At 36.0% G+C, this 21,825-nt stretch overlaps 1 protein-coding gene across 1 annotated transcript in view; it reads left to right on the forward strand.

The window, feature by feature from the left end:
- GABRA1 (gamma-aminobutyric acid type A receptor subunit alpha1) overlaps nt 1-21,825 on the forward strand; it is a gene marked incomplete at both ends in the record, with an annotated part of 51,421 nt that overhangs the window by 12,514 nt on the left and 17,082 nt on the right. Inside the window, 4 exons of the mRNA XM_080698268.1 lie at nt 3,958-4,025; nt 9,142-9,362; nt 11,958-12,040; nt 19,807-19,950. Of these exons, the coding sequence (XP_080554394.1) occupies nt 3,958-4,025; nt 9,142-9,362; nt 11,958-12,040; nt 19,807-19,950 (516 nt within the window). The remainder of the gene's footprint in view (nt 1-3,957; nt 4,026-9,141; nt 9,363-11,957; nt 12,041-19,806; nt 19,951-21,825) is intronic.

Raw genomic sequence — 21,825 nt, forward strand, 5'->3', positions numbered from 1 at the left:
ACTTTTGTGGAAATCTTATTGAGGAGAGGGAACTGAGAGGAATAAATTTTCACAGAACCTGAAAAAGGAAGATCCCTCAACAGTTTTCCTAGATCTTAGCCAAAACACATAAATATGAGAACATTTTACATTGAAATCTTGTCTGGGGTCTAAAGAGATCTTAATTTCAAACTACCACTTTTTTGCTAAATAAAAGATGTAACCACTGCTGCTCTTTGCAATTTTGTTGTGATTCATTCACAATACTTTCTCTTGAGCCTTTGACCTGGGATTAATAATCTTCTGCCTTAAAGAAAAATTTCACATAGCACTCAGGGAATTCTTGGTGTGCTATGCTAAAAGATTTACCTTGGTCAAAGGAACTTATTTCTTGTTATTGAAATTATATTGAGCTGAGTAAGTTTGAGTATACTCACTCATTAAATATAGCTTTGAGAAAAGGTGGATTCATGTGGATGGTGGGATTCTAGGAATTTTTTACGTTTTCTCATACTTTTCTAAATTTTCTAAATTTATTCTATAAAGTTTTGTGAGCTTTTTGTACTTTGATTTTTTAGTTTTGCTGCCAATTTTTTAATCAACAACATAATTAATTATGTTGACCTCATGTTTACCATCAAGCTCTGGTAATGTTTTAGAGTAGCATTCCCAAATAATTTTGAGAAATAGACATTAACCAAGGTTGACTACATTTACTTGAAGCATAATTTCTTAGCGATATTAAGACGCCCAGGGTCATGGTGAATCACGCACAGGAATAGGTAATGAATAGAGTTTTTCAGCAATAGATATTTTTGGTTCACTGGACATTCACTATAACAGCTAATGATAAACCAAAGGAAAACTTCTGGGTATTTGGCAAGAGAAAGTATGGAAAGTGGTTATTCTCTTCTAAGTCTCCTAGCCCCCAAGAACTAGATGGTGCATGGAATTGTTTTTTCACTCTGTTTCTTTCCCTTCTAATACCATCACTCACCCCTTTCTCTTAATATCTGAATGACTGCATCAATCTCTCTTGAGCATCGTTTCATTTTCTGACTTGGAAATTTTTTTTATGTGTGGGGAGGAAGAAAAAAAAACAGAGGTCAGGGATACATATAACATTAAAATCCTTGGTAAGAGGATCATTTCAGAGACTCGGGAAATAAGGGCTCTAGGTCAGAGTACATACCTTGGAATAGCTTAGTGGTGAATTTTGGAAACTCTGGGATACAAATAATTGGTAGGAGATAAGATGAAGTACCTGGAGAAGATAAGCTGGTATGGTAAATATGTTTAGAGCTGAAGATAGATAAAAAATGAAAAATTGACTTTAAAAATGTAGGTACAGACATTTATGTAAATTACTTTCCATTTATGCCCACTCTCTATATGGCTCAGTAACAATTATGCATGGCAATATATGTATCTAATCTTAACCATATTCATGTTCTCTTTGATTGGTACAGTCATCTTTATAAATAGGCTTTTAGTCCTTTTAATTTGTTGCTGATGTAGCAGGTTGATCTAATAACAATAAAAGAACTATGGATGGAAAATGGTCCATCCATTTTACTGTCCATTCAGTAAGTAGACACCTCACTTCTTCAGGGCACTTTATCAGGCAAGATAAAATTTAATTGCTTTAAACCATCCTGTGGGCCAAGATTGTAAGGCTAGTTACCGTAGGGAGCTTTCTTAAAGTATGGAAACTGTGCTCTCCCCACAGCCAAGAAATAGGTAATAGAGATAATATTTTCTGCGGGAGCTGCCCGAGGCTACCAAGCATGTGCAAATGTGCACACAGCATCAGTGGATATTCTTTAAATTAACATGGAACACACACACACACACACACACACACACACACACACACACGATGTATTCCATATGTATACACCAGGAGGAAGAGGGCTTGTGATGGGAAGCTTACCAAGAGATGAATACATATACAAATGTATAACTTCAAATCTCATTATAATGTATAACTAAAGATAAAGAAAGATGTTTACTATGAATATTATACTTTATAATAAAAAAGAAAAAAGATTTAGTCTTAACAAAGTGAAGATGAATTAACTAATTTTGAACAAGAAGCAAAACAGGAACATCTGACCATATCAAAACTTATGTTGGAAGTAATTAGATATGAATTCTTCTGCTTTCAGAATAATCTCATTGCAAGAAATTAATCGATAAATGATAAGACACAAACTTTTTTCCAATTGAGGACATACTTGGTATAAAAGAATTTATAGTGAAAATATGCCTAAACCTCTATTATCTATGTTTTTCATTTTGTACTTTTTCATGACAATAAATGTATATATTATTAAATCAAAGAAACTCCAAGTAATGGCTCTTTTCCTTGGTCCATGAAAGAAAATGCTGAAGAGAAAGAATAAAAAAGAGCCCATTTAGTATTACATATGCTTGCTTTTGTGAATAAGGGCATAGATTTTTCTTTTGTTATAGGCTTCAATTGAAAAAGTGGTTTTGGTATTCTAATAAAATGTGAGTGCTTGATGTAGTCTTCATGAATGACACATGTTTTAAATAAGAAAAAGAGTCTAGTAAAAATAAATATTTGTGGAGATAGAGCATGATAGTGAGAGAGGTATCTGTTTTAGGGAAATTCTGGAAGGGATAAGAACAAGGGGAAAGGATAAGGCATCTGAGACTTAATGCTGACACCTGGGCCTCATAGACCATGCAGAGTCTCTGCAACACTAAAGCTGAGGACGGAGACCAGTTCTAAACACACACAACTCTACCTTCTTTGAAACAAGCTACATCGTCATTTTGAACTGCTTAAAGAATAAACAGCATCCAATTCCTTTGTCAAGGGGCTTATTCAAACATTTTGGAGCTAATGGACATTTTTGCAAAAGCAAAAAATTCTTGGATCAGTTATTGATGAGAATATAACCAACTTCAAATTGTTTTATCAGTTAAGAGATGCATTATTTGTGGCATATACTATGATTTCCTGGCAAGAAAATTTTACTGAAAGTCTTAGCAAGTGAACTGTTGAAGGAGACATGTCAGCTTTTGATTTTCAAAGGAATTTATTATTGCATCTACAGGATTATGTTTTTAATGTCCTATGCCAGAGATACAACTGTACTGACAAATTAAAAAGACTGCTTAGCTTACTAGAATGTTATTTCTTAGGGTGAAGGTAAAAATTACACCATCATCTTTCTCATTCTTATCCCTCAAAAACTCTTTCCTCTTCTGAAAGTAACATTTTGTTTTTGTTGTTTCTTGATGAACGGCAGTATTTCTTTAATAATGTGTCTGCTCACTTGTCACAGAACTATAATAACTATGTTTTATTGATTGATATGTATGCCATCAAAGGCCAATATAATAAGACCACCTTGACAGGAAGCAGAATGTATTAGATGCACTTTTCCTATGCCACAATATGTTCTTCTCATTATCCAAATTGCAAATATCTACACAGATTGTCATATTTTTCCCAGGGAGTAATTTGAATAATTCAGTTATGATTTAGTGCAATAAAGCAATCATTTATGAAACATACTCTTGAGGCGTGCTAAAGAATACTGTATACTTCCCAGGAGTAGCCTGTATACCTGGAGGATCTGTCTGGCTGGGTAAAAATATTTAAGCTTATGACATACTCCTATGTTAACATATTTTTTTATGACGATGTGAAGTGGTTTAGTTATCGCGTAGGCAAGTGTGTCCACTCTTAAAGAATTCATTAAGAAGCAACTGAATTCTTCATAATTCAATCTCCCAAAGTGGCATATTTAGGCTCTATTCTCCATTGAAAATATTAACTGTGAAATTTCGTTTGTAAGCAGTAAATTATCAGGACTACACAGTGGACCACTTTTAGAAATAGCTAATCAAAGCCAATAAATTTCCCATTTGGGTGTATGTGGTGGTAAGATCTAATAAGGGCTGTTGATAGACACTCACTGGCCCAATTTCCTGCTTCATCAGAGCGTGTAACCGAAGTGAAGACTGACATCTTCGTCACCAGTTTCGGACCTGTTTCAGACCATGATATGGTAAGTGACACTGCATCTTTGCTTTCTTGGGGCATTTTTTAAAGTTTATATATTGAAAAAGAAATATAGAATAAGTATTCATGGAGAAACCTAAAAAAGCTTGAGTATATATTGGTGTTGTTGTACATACAACATATACGTGTGTGTACATGTGTGTGTGCTGTGTACACATGTGTGTACATGTATATGTATATTGTACATATATATAGCTATTTTCTTTTCAGCCAGTCCTATTTATATGGTTATCAACACTGCAGTCTTCTTTCTTTTCCATCCCTGAAATATTTGCTTGCATTGGTTTTTTTCTGCAAGTCAAATGATCTGGGTTATCTTTTATTTTATTTAGGAGGCCATGTTGATTCAAGGATTCTAGATTTTTCCGGTAGCTAGCACTGTTGCAGAATAGCATTGAATACTGTTATTTCTGAATTATTTTTGGCCACAAAAGGGGAACAAGTATAAAGCTGTGTGAATACCTGACCAGAATTAGGCAGATATATAGTTTAAATAAATTATACTACTGGTAATCGTTCTGCTTCATTGAAAAGAAAAAAAAAGTTCATTAGATTATTACCAAAAGTGAAAATAAGACAAATACATACCTATCCTTTCTTTTTCTCAAATATACTAACTCAAATGAATTTCTATCCTGTCTGATAGAAGAGTTTGTAAATCAAGAACTTTGCAGATGTATAGTATTCCTAAATTCACAAGAATTCACAATAAGCAAGCTATATATAATGAAAATAATATAGAGGCTATGAAATTATATGATTATGAGTATTTCAAAGATCCATTAGTTGTTTGAAGTGCCTTTTCATTAGCACTTAGTGCAATTTTTCTTTCTGAAGTATCTTGATGTTTCAGAATAAGTTATAGAATAATTCAGGTCAGATTCAAACCCTTCTTCACTTGTTAGTAATATTAGCTATTTGTTTTGCATGAGTCTTACTTTCTGTTAGGACATAAAGCTTGAAGGTGACCTGGACAGGCTCTGGGATTCACAGCTGCTGGATTCAAATCTCACCACCACCACCACCAGCATGACCTTGGGAAAATTACATAACCTTCTAAGGTTCAAAGTCTCTCAAATCAATGAGTTGTTGTTGTTGTTTTGAGGGGTTTTAGAATAAATGCACACAAAAGGATTTTTTTGTGTGTGGTACTGGGATTCTTGGAAGCTCTTCTACCTCCAGGCTATACTTCCAGGCCCATTTTTTAATATTTTTATTTGGAAACAGGGTCTCTTAAGCCAGCGCAGCTGGCTTAGAACCTGCGCCATCGTCCTGTCTCCACCTCCCAAGCGTGGGTATTACAAGTGTGTGCCAACACGCCCGGCTCACAAAAGGATTTTTGATACAACATAAACCCTCTGACTGTCATATGAACATTTCATATATAACCTTTGGCAAATATCAGATGCAAACAACAGAATGTGGAAGCCAGCACAAAGTGTTTGCATTGTCCTGTCAAAGGGTCAAATTATTATAGATCTGCAAGTGATTTGCTAAGTGGCTAGTAGAAATTATATTGAGCTCCCTGCTTTAAAATTTTAAGCATTTAAAGCATATTGTAGGAGAGTTAGTTATAAAAAAGAGCGGTATGATCTAGAGGCAATCCAAATCAGAAGGCAAAATGACAAAGCTATTTTTCAAAATAAAAAAGGCTTTGCCATTTTTAAAGTGCAAGCCAATAAAATATCTAATTGATAACAATAACCTTTATAGCATTTATAATTATTGAATGCTTAAGATATGTTAGGCACCATGCTAAGGCTTTATAGATCCTATTTTATCTAATTCCCATCGCAAACCTCTTGCTCAATATTTTATCCACATTTTTTAGAGAAGGAATGTGACCCACTAGCTAACTGTAGCAGGCTACAAAACCCAGGCTGTACATCCCTACAGACTGCCTGGCTCCCAAGGCATCTGACTTCATCCGGAATAGAAAACAAAATTAGGACAACTCCTTAACTTTATTTTAAAAATCATTAATTGGCCATCAAGCCACACATTCCCAGGGCACTAAGTTTTGACAGAAATATCCAGGCAGTACAATCACAGAGCCTTGTTTTCCATCATGTGTATAATGTATTAAGTCAAAGCACACACAGATGGTAATAAATGGTACAAGTGATAACACTTCAATACAGAATTTATTTAAGGACATAGCAGATGTTTTGTCCCAGATCTTCAGAATAAGGTTTATATTCCCCAGAGACCTACTTTTTTGAATAGAGTAACTCAGAGAGACTTTTATTTGCATGGTGAAGGCTGGAACCCTGAAACTTAAATTCTTCATCAGAGGCTTTTTTTTTTTTTTACTTTTTTACATAGAGTTTTCTCTTTTCCCTTCTACCTAAAAAAAAAAAGCTTCATTATGACTACCATGTCACTTTTCTCAGGTTTCCTGCTCTAAAACTTAACCCTTTTTTCTTTCCTACATAGAAATATAATAAAACTTTGTTTTGATAAAATAAAACATGAGAATCAAATGAGAATTTTAATTATTTACTATGCAGCTCCTTTGTTCTATAAATTATTAGCAGGTGTTCACAAGGAGTAACTCACTTCTCACAAGAGTTGAATTAATTATTACCATTTTATAGATTAGGAAACTGGGGCTTAGTTAGCCAGCAGTTTTCAGAATTTACATCTCTAACTACTAATGCTAGCACTCTGCTCCATACCTTTTTATTCTTTCAAATTCCTAAAGAAGAGAGTCTGGCCTATTTTGATACAGATGCCCACTCTTGGTGATGCATTGTGGCCATATGAACCAGGTGATGTCATCTAAGTAGTGCTGCCATGGCAACCTGCAGGGGTAGTTCTCAGAAAATGGGAAGCTAAATATTTATGCTCTTGGCTAGACAGGAACCGATCACCATCACCATCAATGGCTTTTATTTCAGTTTTCATTTATACTTCTAACAGAAGGTAAAATAGAAATGAACGTTTCTTAGTTAGTGTTGAGGTGTGTGTGTGTGTGTGTGTGTGTGTGTGTGTGTGTGTGTGAGTGAGAGAGAGAGAGAGAGACAGACAGACAGACAGACAGACAGACAGACACTGGTATAGTAGTTGAAGGGAGACTCTCAGAAATGAATTAGGGATTTCCTTGTCTGCCATTAGCACAGGAAAACAAGGCTAGCTATAGTTAAGATAAACAAGCAAACAGAATTTTGTCAAGTTTTGACAATTTTTCTTGGAAACACTGACTTTGAGATTTATCTTGTTAAAAAGTTAATAATAAATCCATTTTAAGCTTATTTGATATTTCATATGTATTTTATTAAAAACATTTTGGAGCAAGCATATAAATGAGACACATTTTTAGATTCATGGGAAATGTGCTCAGCTTAGACATCCTTGGATTCTTGATTCCAAGGCATTCCCTCTGCTCTTGGCCAGCTTAGGGTAATTCCGTTGGATCAAGAATAAAGCTTGTGTGGCTAGCTTGCAATGGAAATATCATCATATATTATATCCTGATCTCACGAGCTTGTCTATTGTCTAGAGGGGAGAACACACGCAGCCGAGACGAGGTTCATGAATCCGATTTCCCTGGCAAACACTGCCACACTCTATCACTTCCCGGTGTAATCCAGTCTCTTTTCTAATTTCTCTTCTTGTGGAAAATACCATTGCATGCCCATCCTACTCCTCCATGAGTTGTTCTGACAGCACTTGGGCCTAAATAGCTTCTCCTTCTGCTGATTTTAACAGATGCTTAACAAATGTTTGCTGGTGAGTAAATCCTATCCTGTATCACAGTGACTTTCATCTGATGCTGCCAGACACAGAAAAACCTACTTAAAAAAAAGATGACTTGCCTTGCATTATCCACAGAATAGTGTCATTCTATGCTTCCTTGTTTTTAACTCAGTCAACAATTAGCCCTATGCATGGTGCATTACAAACCACCCAATAATAACTGAGAGCTACTTGATCAGTAAAAGCTCAGCAATACCAAACGTGTGCCAGAAGGAGGAACTTTCCTGCAGTCTGTACCCAGTCTTGCTTAAAACCTGGGAAAGAAACAGGTAGTTAAATTTATGCCTGAGATGCCTCAGGATAGACATTATTTATCTTGTAATCTTAAAATAGATACATATGAGATTTTAAAAACAACTGCTCTCAGATGCATGAGGGCAAGGAGGATTAGAAAAACGTAGCACACTTTCAAGGTGGTCCTCTTCCCATTTTTGAGCATGCAAAGATGAATGGAGAATGTAGTAATCTTTACTTCAAACCATTGGGTCTCAAATTTAGTGCCAGTGTAGCAAGTCCTGCGAGGAAGATGAATGTTACCCTTTTCAATTTTAAGAGCTGGTAAGCCACATTGCTTGCTTTCAGATCAGCAGATGTTTGTCTCTGGGTATTGCCATAAGGAATGCTGTGTTTATTCAAATAAATAAATTCCCTGGCTGTGAATGACGATGAGCTTTACATATTTCTCATGTGACTTATATACATGTACAATCACAAACACGTGCACATACTCACATACCTGCATTCTATTTTTTTTTCCTTAGGGGTAGGGGGTCCAAATGACCAGTGGAAAACATTCCCTGTTTTTATAATTTTTTTTATTGCGAAGGGAAATCACAAGTCTTTATACATTGTCTTTGGGAAAAAATGTTGCTTAGCCAAAAAGATGTGATTTTTGTACTCCTACATTAGACATGGGAGACCTTGCAACATATCATGCTTTACCTTTATGGGTGGAATAGTCTAATTTAAATATTATTCTATACATAATTGTTTTAACGTAAGTTTTTTTTTTTTAATAGTAACATGCTCTTTTTCTTCTAGGGTTGTTATGATGGGATGGGGAAGGTTAACTTCCTTTCATGTATCTAAGGAGATAATTGGAAGCATTTTTCTATCCAAGAAATATGTTAGATATTTTATTACAGATGCTTTTTAAAAAACTGCTACACCAATCAGTGATTCATCTGACATTAGTATGTACAAGCTACCACAAGTTTACTTCTGGGAAACATCACCTCACTGACATTTAGCTTCCCAAATTACTAAAAGCATGTATTGTCTGTAAGGTATTTGCATTGCAAAATACAGCACAGTCAACTCTGCCATTTTCCAAAATTACCTAGGAATATACAATAGATGTGTTTTTCCGTCAAAGCTGGAAGGATGAAAGATTAAAATTTAAAGGACCCATGACAGTTCTCCGGCTAAACAACTTAATGGCAAGCAAGATTTGGACTCCGGATACTTTTTTTCACAATGGAAAAAAGTCTGTGGCCCATAACATGACCATGCCTAATAAACTACTGCGGATCACAGAGGACGGCACCTTGCTCTACACCATGAGGTGAGCCTGGCAACCCTTCCGTTCTGTGACTCTGTCTCTTCCACTATAGGCAATCCTCAGGCTGATGGGACATGGTAGAACATCGGTTTTTCTGATTTTTCTGTCTCTTCCAACCACAGACATTACTCTGCTCTGACATTTTAAGCTGCTGAAATTTCATGTAATCATTAAAATGTTAAATATTATGAATATAAAAATGAGGGAAAAGGTTCATAATATATATTAGGAAATACAATAAAGAACAGTATATGTCTCTCTCCTCTAATTCTATATGAGGAACTTTCTTTTCCCACTATAAATTTCACAGATCAGAGCTATCCAGTAAGGTATAAATTAAATTTCTGAAAGCTACCAGGTGGTATATATCTGATCATCTTTCTACTAAACAAAGAAAGAACATGAAATAGAAGTGTTAAAGTTCTTAAAAGAAAATATATTTATGTAGAAATATGTGTGTGAAGAAGTAGATGATGTTACAAATTAGGTTGCTAGTTATAGATGCTTAATTTTGCTTAAACTGCAAGTTGATCATATATTTCTGGTCTATAAGTATTTTTGCCTTTCAAGATGATTACAGAGTTCAGCATTAGTAACTGCTCAGTAAAATTAGGGCTGGGATAAGGAAGTCTGGATCATAGAGAGTTTGTCATATTTTATTTAAAAATGAGATAGTTAAATACTAAACTGGACATGTTGGTACACACCTATAACCCCAGTACTTGGGAGGTTGAGATAGGGGAATTACAGGTTCAAAGCCAGTCACAGCAACTTAGTGAGACTATATTTAAAAACAAAAGCAACAAAATAGGACTGGGCATGTAGCTTGAAAATTGAATGCCTCTGGGTTAATTTCCCTTTTCCAAAAATAAATAAATAAATACATTCCTCATTTATGAGAAATTTTGAAATGTCCATGACTCATTCTTGAGGGTGACAATATTTCATTCCCAAATGACTTGTTACAACACTGTTTCTGCAGACCTGGCCAAGACTTCGTAATTCAGACTGTACAATTATTCTTTGGGTATAAAGAGGTAAAAAAGTCAAAATATTCAGCTTGTTGGGCTGTATTCAACAAGGACATAGAGTGATATTTTGCCTGTAGAGAAAGATGCCAGAATGCCTACCTTTTCAAACAAAAACATCCAAATGAAAAAGAAAGAAATGCTTCAAAAGCTAGTTTAGATATTGGACATGACTTAAAGAATAAAGAAAAGACAAAATAAAGCAAAATGCATAAACTAAGGGAGAGTAAGAAAATAGAGATCCAGTAGAAATATACATTGAGACTTAACCAGATAATCTAAGTAGAACCTAAGTATAATTGAAAATTTAAAATATTTCTCCCCTGATTGAAAAAAATCCTCTATTTATGTTTGAAACATTTCTCCTGGTTAGCAATTTTCTTGGAAGGGATTTGCATATTCAGATGAATTGATAATTAAAGTTTTCTTTAATGTAAAGTTTTTAATCAATAAACCAGTGTGTATCTTTCATTTCCTATATTATCACCCCCTTTGCTAAGGTGTTATTACTTTCTTTAATAGTTTAATTTAGGAATGCAATTTAATCATTATCTTATACAGCTCATATTTTCTTTAATCAATATGATAATCACTTAATGGTTACTGGCCATAAAACCATCCTACCATATTTTTGAGCTACTTAACAACATGGGTACAAAAAACATGTTAAAAAGCCATATAGAGGAACCGAATATAAATTCCCCTGTAATTCTACAAATGGGAGAGCAAATATGGTTCAGTGAATTCTTCCCTTAAAAAATACTCTTTTTAAAACATGAACATCCCAGGGAATAGAGAGAATCCCTAAAAAGTCCTGGCCTCAAATACGTAGTAGGTTTGTGAATAAAACTACATTGTTGGAATAGAATGAGTTCACATCTGCCTCCTCAAGGAGACCTTAATCTCAGTCTCACGGAGCTTGAGGACATATTCTCCTTCATCTCTTTCTCCTTTGTCTCATGCATTGGGTGCTATTTTAGGGAAGGAAACAGAGACAGCTCTGCTCACACTAGAAGAAACTGTCTTCTCTTCCTTGCAAAGTCAATTTCTTCTTCTTAATCAAGGATGAATTGACATTTATGCCTGTCTGTTTTGAAATTTTATTTATTGATTGACACAAAATAAGTGTACATATGTAGGGGGTTGACTTGCTATGTCAATGCACGTATATATTGTGTCATGATGAAATTAGGGAAATTATCAAACCCATTGCCTTTTGATGCAAGTATTCACTTGATTATGTTGAGTTTAATTCTCAGAAAGTTTGCTTAGCAAGGTAGACTGGTGGATGGTATTTGTTTTGGAAAAACTTTAGCAATGTTTGCTCATTGTAAAGAACCAAATATTGCCTATTTTCTCAAAGCAAAGAAAAATGGATAGAATTCAGTCATTGTAAAAAAGTTATTTTTAGATCATCTGATTATTTTCATCTCTGCATAGCTCTGCAGTTTATGCTTGCCACTCTTGTTTTATTAAATATCTGCTACAGTTAACAGCATTCCACTCTAATTACCAGCAAGTGTCTAATCTATGGAGCTTTTCTCGTTTCCCATATTTCCCTTTTAACAAGGCTGACGGTGAGAGCTGAATGCCCCATGCATTTGGAGGACTTCCCAATGGACGCCCATGCCTGTCCACTAAAATTTGGAAGCTGTGAGTAAATTTACTATAAATTTTCTTTACTTCTAAGAGATTTAAGACTTTAAGCATGAGAACTCCAATGAGTATGTCTATTAGAGAAACATGGAGGCATCAAAAATGTGCAACAGCACTACCCTGTGAGAGCTTCCTATAAGTAATAAGCTGTGACTTCATTTTCTAGTGTTATTTCAGAAAAGGAGTCATTCTTTGTCCACCAGACTAGAAAGCATGGGTCAGGCTACTTAGTGGGACAATTCTGTCATTATTGAAGTTGTTTTCTATTTTCTCTCTCTCTCTCTCTCTCTGTGTGTGTGTGTGTGTGTGTGTGTGTGTGTGTGTGTGTGTGTGTTACTTGGGATGGAACTCAGAGGCCTTCTATCTCTGGGCTGCATAAAATAATATATATTTTTTAAATTTAGAAACAGGGTCTTGCTAAGTTGGCGATAGTCTCACTACATTGCTGAGGCTATCTTTGAACATTTATGATCCTCTTGTTTGAGCTTGCCAAGTGCTGGGATTACTGCTGGCTTGAAGTTGGTTATAAACCATGGATAATATATTCCTCCCCATATAGAGAGATGTTTTTGTATTTGTTTTATATAATTGATGACACTTTAATATTAAGAAGAATTCACCTTGTTTAACAGACTGAAATATTTGTAGGTAGCAAAGTACAAAAAGAAAGTATTTCTTGCTGGGAGTAGTGATGCAGACCCATAATTCCAGTACTTGGGAGACTGAGACAGGAGGATGGCAGGCTCAAGCTTGCCTTAACAACTTAGCAAAATCATACTTCAGAATGAAAAATAAAAACAGACTCCAGCTATCTCATACTGGGGATGTGGCTCAGAGGTCAAATGGCCTTGGGTTCAATTCTCAATATGAAAAAATAAAAATAATAAAAAAGAAGATATTTCTCAATAATGAAACCTGCACCTTATGGAGGTTTCAGGAAATAAATTTGCCTTCTTTAAAAGCCACTAAAAATTTCTATGTTAGATAGGCTATACCAGGAAGTTCATGAATATATTTATACTTTTGATGGTATCCTAGATTATTACATCTTCCATTATGATAAGTTTCTGGGTTTAAGCTATTTGGAAATAGGTGAACTTCTGAGGAGCCCAGCACACAGTGGTTCTGAGAGTCAGCTTCTCTGGTCCTCTCTCTTTTGACCAGCTCAAATGTGTGATATTAGTGAGACTAAGGTAGCCCTTGTGTCCTGCAGGGGAGTTACGCACAAGGACTGAGTCAGCTTGTGGGCTACCAAACCAGCTTTGTGTCCTCCCTAGACAGGCAGTCTGAGCAACTATTTTGGTGAAGATATGATTCATGGAAGAAAAATAGTGGTGGTGTAGGAAGAGAGCAAGCATAGAAAATAGCAAAGGGCCTTCGATGCTCCTAGCAGCTTTAGTCATGGAGAGACAATGTTCTCTGTTTATAAATTTCATGCTGTACTGCAAACCAAGGATAAACTACAGTAAAAACTGTCAGCCAAACAGGCCTCAAGTGAAAACTTCCTTCTCCATACCCTTTTCTCAATTTAATTTCTCAAGTTTACATCATGGACTATTCTGTTTTCTCCTAGATATTAGTTCCATTTTTAACAATGATTATATATATATATATATATATATATATATATATACATATATATATATATATATATATATATATGTGTGTGTGTGTGTGTGTGTGTGTGTGTGTTACTGACATGTCGGGTAGTATAGTGGACAGTGTACATTCTTAAACTCACTAATCCACAACATAACATTTTATTTATTTTTTTAAACAAAATTTTTATTGAACATAAATGGTATACATTTAAACTATATTTGGTGCCCTCTCCCCCCACCCCCTTTTTTCACAACATAACATTTTAACTAGAAAGATTACACAGAATAATTTGCCTGAGATGGTACTGATATATCTCTAATATTTCAGTATAATTACTAATCCTGACCCCGTGCACCTTCAAAAATGTTCTAATCTGGGAAATGGAATATGGATTTTTTCATTTTAGTCAGGATTTCTTTCAGCAGTAATGATGGTTGAAGAAAAGAAGGGTTTATATATTCATAAAGGCCGTATAAAGGCAAATGATGGTTGGTTGCTGTCTTAGCAGCATCTTAACTATAATGATCTGTAAAGGTGTTCTTAGACATTCTTTCTGATCATAAAATAGCTGCTGAAACTCTAGCCATCGTATACACTTTAAAGAAGAGGGGACTTAGTTGGTAAAAAAAAAAAAAAAGAAAAAAAGAACTAGTGCCTGGATCTATGTACCTGGATCCTTAAAATCCTAATAGGCATCTACTCACATCTCTCTCTTTGATCAATTGTGTGTTGCATTCCCAATGCTCGTTGCAAAGGAAATGGGTATAGAAATATTTTTACTTGAACACATTTTTATCCTGAAGAATATTGGAGGTATTTTAGGAGGTAAATAGATAGCGAGTAGAAAAATAGTGGGTCACATAGGAAAAATGAAGTTAAATAAAACTATGTAAGCTGCTTTCTATGTCAGGGCCTCTGCACATGCTCTTTGACTGACTTCCCCTTCCCTTGGTGCTTAGCATGGCTGACTTCTATCTTTATCATCACAGCACAGGTGCCATCTCCCAAGGCCTACCATGAGAACTTTGCTGGGATTTGCAATTGTCCCCATCAGTGTCCCTTTCCACAGTGAACATTCATATCATTTCTTACAGCATTAACAATTTGTTTTATTGGTTGGTTAACATGTTTTATTGTCTGAAGCCTGCATCTTTCATGAGGGGTTATATTATTCAACATTTTCTAGTGCACAGGGCAATACTATGTTCAATAAATATGTATTGAATAGTTCTACTAATCAGGCTTTCAGTGCTCCTTCAGTGTTTAAGATTCAGAAAAGAGGGTGTACGACCTCAGGGGAATTTAACTTAAACAGAAAGATTTGACACTGACACCAGGCTCAGATGGCCATGCTCAGTGGAAGAGAGAGTCATAGCGGGTTTTTGTCGCAGTATGAGAAGAATTTCCCCATTTGTTTTTCCATCCTTTCCCTGACTTGTCCTCACTACAATATTTCAACAAAGAAGAAACTGAGGAAAAATATACTGGGAATGTTTTTGGCCCAATTTTTGGAGTATAAGCGAGAGGAGTTTTCAAAACTTGAGTAGAATACTATGCAATAAATGTTGATGAAGCTTTCAATGAAACCTTATCCAGATGTTGATAAGCACTAAACCTAAAGATCCAGCTGTTTTCCTTACCACTCTCCATTAGGTTCCAACTGCCAGTGCTCAATGGTGCTTTGTGCTGGTTAGGAATCCAGACCTCTTTTTTAGGCCAGTTAACCCAAACACAACACATATGATAAAGCTGTCATCCCTTAACTGACTTTTAAGAAAAATATAAAACAAATCCTTGGCCCTAAAAGAAGAGGTACAGGTTAGAGATTCTGACATAAATATAAAAAAGTTTGTATTTATTAAGAATTTAATAAATGAGCCTTTCTTAACTGACTGATTATCAATAGAGTCTTGTAAACAAAGAGAGAGGACAAGTAAAAATGTAAGTGAACTATTAACAATGTAAAACTTTGAAAATCATTTAGTTGCGCTGCTTCATACACATAGAAAAACAGAGGCTCATAAAAGTGACCCTATAGTACAAATTATAAACTGCTCTTTTGATACAAAATCTACATTCCCAATACCATACTATCACAAAGTTTTTTTGACAACCCAGCCAAAATCTGTTTGTTTTTTTTATTTTTTCTTAGATAACACAACCCATTTAGTATCACAGCTTTAAACTTCTACTAAGCATTTGCCAACTCTTTGTAATCTTCTTTAACCTTGCCAAAGTATCAAATCAATTAACTTTTCAAAGAAACTAATTTCCAGATACCAGAACTGAGAAAACAATGGGACCCATCATCTATATGTAGGCCTCAAGTATATTTGTTTTCTCTCACTTAAAAGTATCCACTTTTGTACTGTGAATTTACCCTTCAATTTTGGATTTCATGGGCAGGTGTGAATAATGAATGATTGGCTCCTTCACAAGGATGACAAGTTTGTAGTACTTAGTACTATAGCAGTAGATGAGCCGTACATTTTCATATGTAATAGTGTTTCTAAGAATTATGGGAGGTGAGATATCAGAATTATATGACATGGGAAGTCAATGGAGACACATTTTTTCCCCTCTACAACTATATGAACATCCCAGTGACAACACATAGCATGGAATAACAATAGGATCAGCCACCGCTGCTAAAAACAATGTCTTCCAGTAGCAAGAGTTTGGGTTGTGGTGAAGTAACATGAGATCTGGAATTGGTTTCATCAATAATTGCATGACCACACACGGTTCTTTCTTGGTGGTAAACATATAACATACAGTTCTTGCCTAGGAAAATCTTAAACTGGAGAAGAATGAATGATGTTCTAAGTTATTACCTCAATTTTTCTACTAAATATGATGCACCCTTAAAAAGGTCATTAACTGGACCTCAGATTACTACCTGTAACATGCAAGGAAATGGTGTGACATTCGAGGCCTTTTCAAACTGAGCATTCAGTCATACCACGCTACTATAAACTCAGTATGTCTTTTTAGGTAAAACAACAATAATTTGTTGTCCCCAGAAAAAAAACCTTTAACTGAATATAATAATAAATTATATAAGTTATAAATGACATGGTCATTCTCAAATGAGTGTGCTCTATCCTTTTCCAAGATATTGTGTGTGTGTGTGCGTGTGTGTGTGGTACTGGAGATGGAACCCAGGGACTTTCTACCTCCAGGCTATACCTCTAGACCTATTGTATATTTTATTTGGAAACTAGGCATCACTAAGTTGCTGAGAGCATTACTAAGTAGCCGAGGCTGGCTTCGAACCTGCATGATCCTCTTGTCGCAGCCTCCCAAGTACTGGGATTAGAAGCGTGCACCACCACGCCCGGCTCTCCAAGAGATTTGTTTTTAAATATTTCATATCCTAATGGATCTTCCTACTGCATACAGTATTGAATGCTTCATATTTTGTTCTGTTTTTATTGCGTTATTATCACACATCATAAGAACACCAGAGTGAGAAAGATATACACGTATACCATGCCTCAGTTTTTAAGTCAATAAGAATAGCCACAATTTTAAAAGGAAGAGCAGAAAAGTCAAGTAAATACAAATTCCAAATTATCTATTTGCCATTTTTATCTTTCTCACAAACCACAACATCAGTTACACTCAAACTTTGAGAAAAGATTCTTTAAGGAGACCCCTGATTGTAAATGGATCCAAAAATGATTCTGTGGCATAAAGAACACCCACAGAAAATCAGCAAACACTGACTACATTTTACTGCATCATCCCCCTGGATGAGTGATCACTTGAAGTGATCTCACGATATTTTACACTGGGAAAACACATATTTGAACACAAGCACCAACCCTGATCACCTAGGGTGAAGGGTGGACCGAGTAAGGCTGTATTAGGACTTTTTGAAGCCCAGGCATTTTTATATTTATGAATCAAACAAAATTAAAACTAGATTTTAATTGTGTTTGTATAAAGATGGACACAGTCCAGGTTAGGTTATATTTATCTTATCTTTGATTGAAAAAAAAATACATTTTCACCGACTTCTAAAAGTATTCTGGGGTTAGGCACCATGCTCATTGTGCCTAAAGGAGAGGGAGGTCACTTCTAATGAGTCCAGTTTACAGAGTAAGGCCAGCTTTTGCTATGGCACTCTCTAAACAAACTCCCTGGAAACAGGTTATTTTTCCCAATGAGAGTCTTTAAATGTTTAATGTTACTCTGCATCTAGGCAAAGGGAAATCTATACCATCATGTTGTTGTTGTTGTTGTTGTTGTTGTTGTTTTGTTTTGTTTTGTTTTCAGTACTGGCGATGGAACCCAGAGACATTCTATCTCCAAGCAATACCCCCAGCCCTATTTTTTATTCTTTATTTTGAAACATAGTCTCACCAAGTTGCAAAGAGCCTCACTAAATAGCTGAGGCTGGCTGCGAACCCGGATCCTCCTGTCTCAGCCATCTATTGCTGGGATTACAAGCGTACATCACCACACCCAGTTTATACCATCATTTTTTTTTAATGGTACATTGTAATCATACATCACATTGGAATACAAGACTTGAGAGGATATACAAGCACATATCATCCAATTAGCCCTCATCCAATCCCCATCCCATTCCCACCCCCTCCCTTGATCCTATGCTTGATTGGTGATTATCTTTGATACATTTGTTTATGTACCTCCTGAGTTTTAAAGCGGTTCCATCCTCCCCCATCCCATCCCCTCTGATTGGTCACCTTAATTGCTTCTCTATAGGGCCCTTTCTACAACTCAACCTCCTCCTGTTACCCCTTTCCTCCTAGTTTTTGCTAATTAGGGGAAGCATATGGTTTTTATTTTCTGTGATATTTCTCTGTGCATGCCACTTTGCAAGTACTGATCCCACTCTTGACGGCCCAAGTAGTGGCCTGGCCACCTGGAAGACACTGATCCTGACCTCGCTGGCCCCCACACCGGCCTAACCCCTTGGCGACTTCAATCCTGGCCTCGCTGATACTGGCACCAGCCTAACCCCTTGGCAGGCTCCTATCCTGGCCTTGGAGGCCCCAGCACCGGCCTTGCCTCAGGGCAGGCTCCGATCCCAGCCTCGCTGGCCCCGGCACCAGCCTTACCCCTCGGCAGGCTCCGATCCCAGCCTCAGAGGCCCCAGCACCAGCCTTGCCTCACGACAGGCTCTGATATACCATCATTTTGAACTAGATGCAGTGGGTGTTCTGAGACTAGAAAGCAGACAACCAATGGAGCTGCTGCTTCTTCTCTTTCTCTCCTAATCTCTGCACTCTCTCCACCCTGCAGTGAATTAAAGATTTATGACCAAAGCTTTCTTAGAGGATATAGCTAGGTAAAAAGTGGCATGGCCAATGAGAATCATTGAGAAGAAGAGCTATCTAGTATGGCTCAGTAGTATCCTCCTCATTATCATTATCATCAGGATAATAAATATCTACAAGTATAATCAGTAAAAGCGAAGTCAACTCAGACTTCCTTTGTAGGTGGCTGTGGAACAAAGTGTTTCTAATTAGTTTTCACATTTCCTATAGCCTTCTCCAGGCTTGATATAATAGGAACTCAGTCTAATGACTAGTCATTCATCTATCATGCCCCTTGCTCTAGATACATGGGTTTCCCTCAATTTAATCAGGTTTTACTTTTAATAGAAGAAAAAAAGATTCTTTTAGACTAGCTTTTTCCTATGACTTTATGTGGTTTATTCCCTCATTTTGGTCATGCATTTGTATAAATGTCACCTCCTCATATTACCTTACCTAAAGTGGTTTCCTACCCTCCTCATTCTCTATACTTTGACCCAGTTGTGTGTAAATGTATTGTGCTTAACACTACTTGAAATTCTATGTTTATTTGCTTAGCTGCTTTTTACCCCATTACTGCAGTGTACAGTCCCTAAGATTAGCAACCTTATTCATTAAGTAACCCTAGTGTGTTACTTTGTCCTTTGTAGAAACTTAAGAACCATTTCCTGGAAGAGAAAATAAATAGCAAATGACTGAAACAATAAGAAAATAAATGTGTTTATGTGTTTCCAAAACTAAGGAATGTGGGTTTCCCTTTCTTATCCTTCCTTCTAAAGCCAGGAAAGAACATATTAAGCTGATAAAACACAACAACTAATTAGAAGAATCAAAGAGGCAAATCCATGGATAATTTCCCATCCTTCCTTTTAGATGCTTACACAAGAGCAGAAGTTGTTTATGAGTGGACCCGAGAGCCAGCACGCTCGGTGGTTGTAGCAGAAGACGGGTCCCGCTTAAACCAGTATGACCTTCTGGGACAAACGGTAGACTCTGGGATTGTTCAGTCTAGTACAGGTAAGTAACCTTTGATTACTCCAAATACGAAAGGAGGTGTGATGTGAGAATGTGAGATTCAATCAGTCCTTCAGTAATATAAGCAGCGGGGAGGTAATATTGCATAAGCCTGGGGATGAACTGAGCTGGGATCTAATGCAAACTCTGTAGACCTGTGGTGTTTGGACCTACCATTTGATGATTTTTAGCTTCTGTTTGCTTGAAAAATAAGAATATTTTTCTATGCAATGGACACAGCACAGCAGGTCAGTATGTGGACTCCTGGTGATGAGTATCTGAGTGAATTCCTCATTTCTCCACTCTGCCAGTTAATTGTACTCATCCTGTGGCATTGTTGGAAGAATAAATTATACCCATGAAGATTACTTACCAGAATTTTTGGCACATAAAAGACTTCCCATATATGTTGGTTATTAATATCATCTAGGCCTTATTTATTGACATGAATTAATGAATCTTGGTGAGTCTGTAACAAGGATCATTATGTATGTGACATCAAAAAGCCAATTTGTTCTACAAATCTGTTTGCTTATCTAGCCAAGGATGCTTCACAGCTAAAGCCAATGAAGATGCAGCCACATTACTGATCATTCTGTTTTGCAAATAAAAGTAGTAGATGCCATTTTTGTTGGTGTAATAACTGATTCACTAATGGTGTTCTCAGAACTAGATTAGATACTATTAAAAAGCTGGTATGTGCACATAATGGCATTTTATTCAGCCATAAAGAAAAACAAAATTATGTCATTTGCAGGAAAATGGATGAAACTAGAGATTATTATGCTAAGTGAGATAAGCCACTTTCAGAAAGTCAAGGGTTGTGTATTTTTTCTCATATGTGGAAGCTACAGAGAAAATAGAAAACAAAAGAGACTCTAGATAAATGAAGAGAGAGACCATTAAAATAGTAGGAGAGGATTAAGGGAGGTAGGTAGCAAGAGGAAAAAGGAGGTTTGAGGACATAAACATTCCAAATAATGCTGTGTCCATATATGAAGTTATCACTTCCAATCTCACTAGCATGGATGGGAAAGCAGGGAAATGGGGTGAGGTCCAGGGGCAATTATACCAGGTACTGTATGCATGTATGTTACATCATACTGAAACTCACTATGATGTATAATTATACTGCACCAAAAAAACACATGTTTTAGAAATTGAAATCAAATACTCCTTGCAATAAATAAAAAAACTTGGCTTGAGTTTTAAAGTTTTTAAAGCAGTGAGAGTTTAGTTATGCAAGTAACCATTTTGTACTATTTGAAATGTGATCTTCAAGCCAGATAACTATAAATAAAAATCTACACTCACAGTTCAGAAAATGTATGTCCTCCAAAGTCCAATATCTTAAAATATGTTCAATGTCTGCAATATTTAATACAGATTAATGCTTATTTTTATAGATATCTAACAGAATTTAAACTTGTCATATTATTTGACTTGTGATTTCTAGTGGCACTATATTCCTTAGAGCTATCTCTTTGGTAGATTTTAGACTTTAACGTAGGACCTTCATAAATCCAGCATCTTCAAATAATAGGTCAATATTTCTTACTATGATTGTTGGGTAAGTTCTGTTTATCAGAATTTATTTTTCACTTGTTTAAACACTTCCATAGCTTCCTTAGAAGCTTACATATTTATGCCTCATCTTTTATAAAATAGAGGTTGTCCTTCAGCTCTGTCCTTATTGGAAAATTGAGTGGCAACATGGAGGTCATAGGCTTTGCAGTGAAAAATACGTAGACTCTGGTCCTATTTCATCGTGTAGAATTCGTGTACTTTTGGGCAACTCAAACAGAAACCTTGGTGTCAGTTTTGCATTAAGGATAAGGTAGTAAAAAAATACTGAAGAGTGTTATATGGTAGGTGCTC

Source organism: Muscardinus avellanarius (assembly GCF_963383645.1).
Source record: "Muscardinus avellanarius genome assembly, chromosome: 7".
Lineage (NCBI taxonomy): Eukaryota > Metazoa > Chordata > Mammalia > Rodentia > Gliridae > Muscardinus > Muscardinus avellanarius.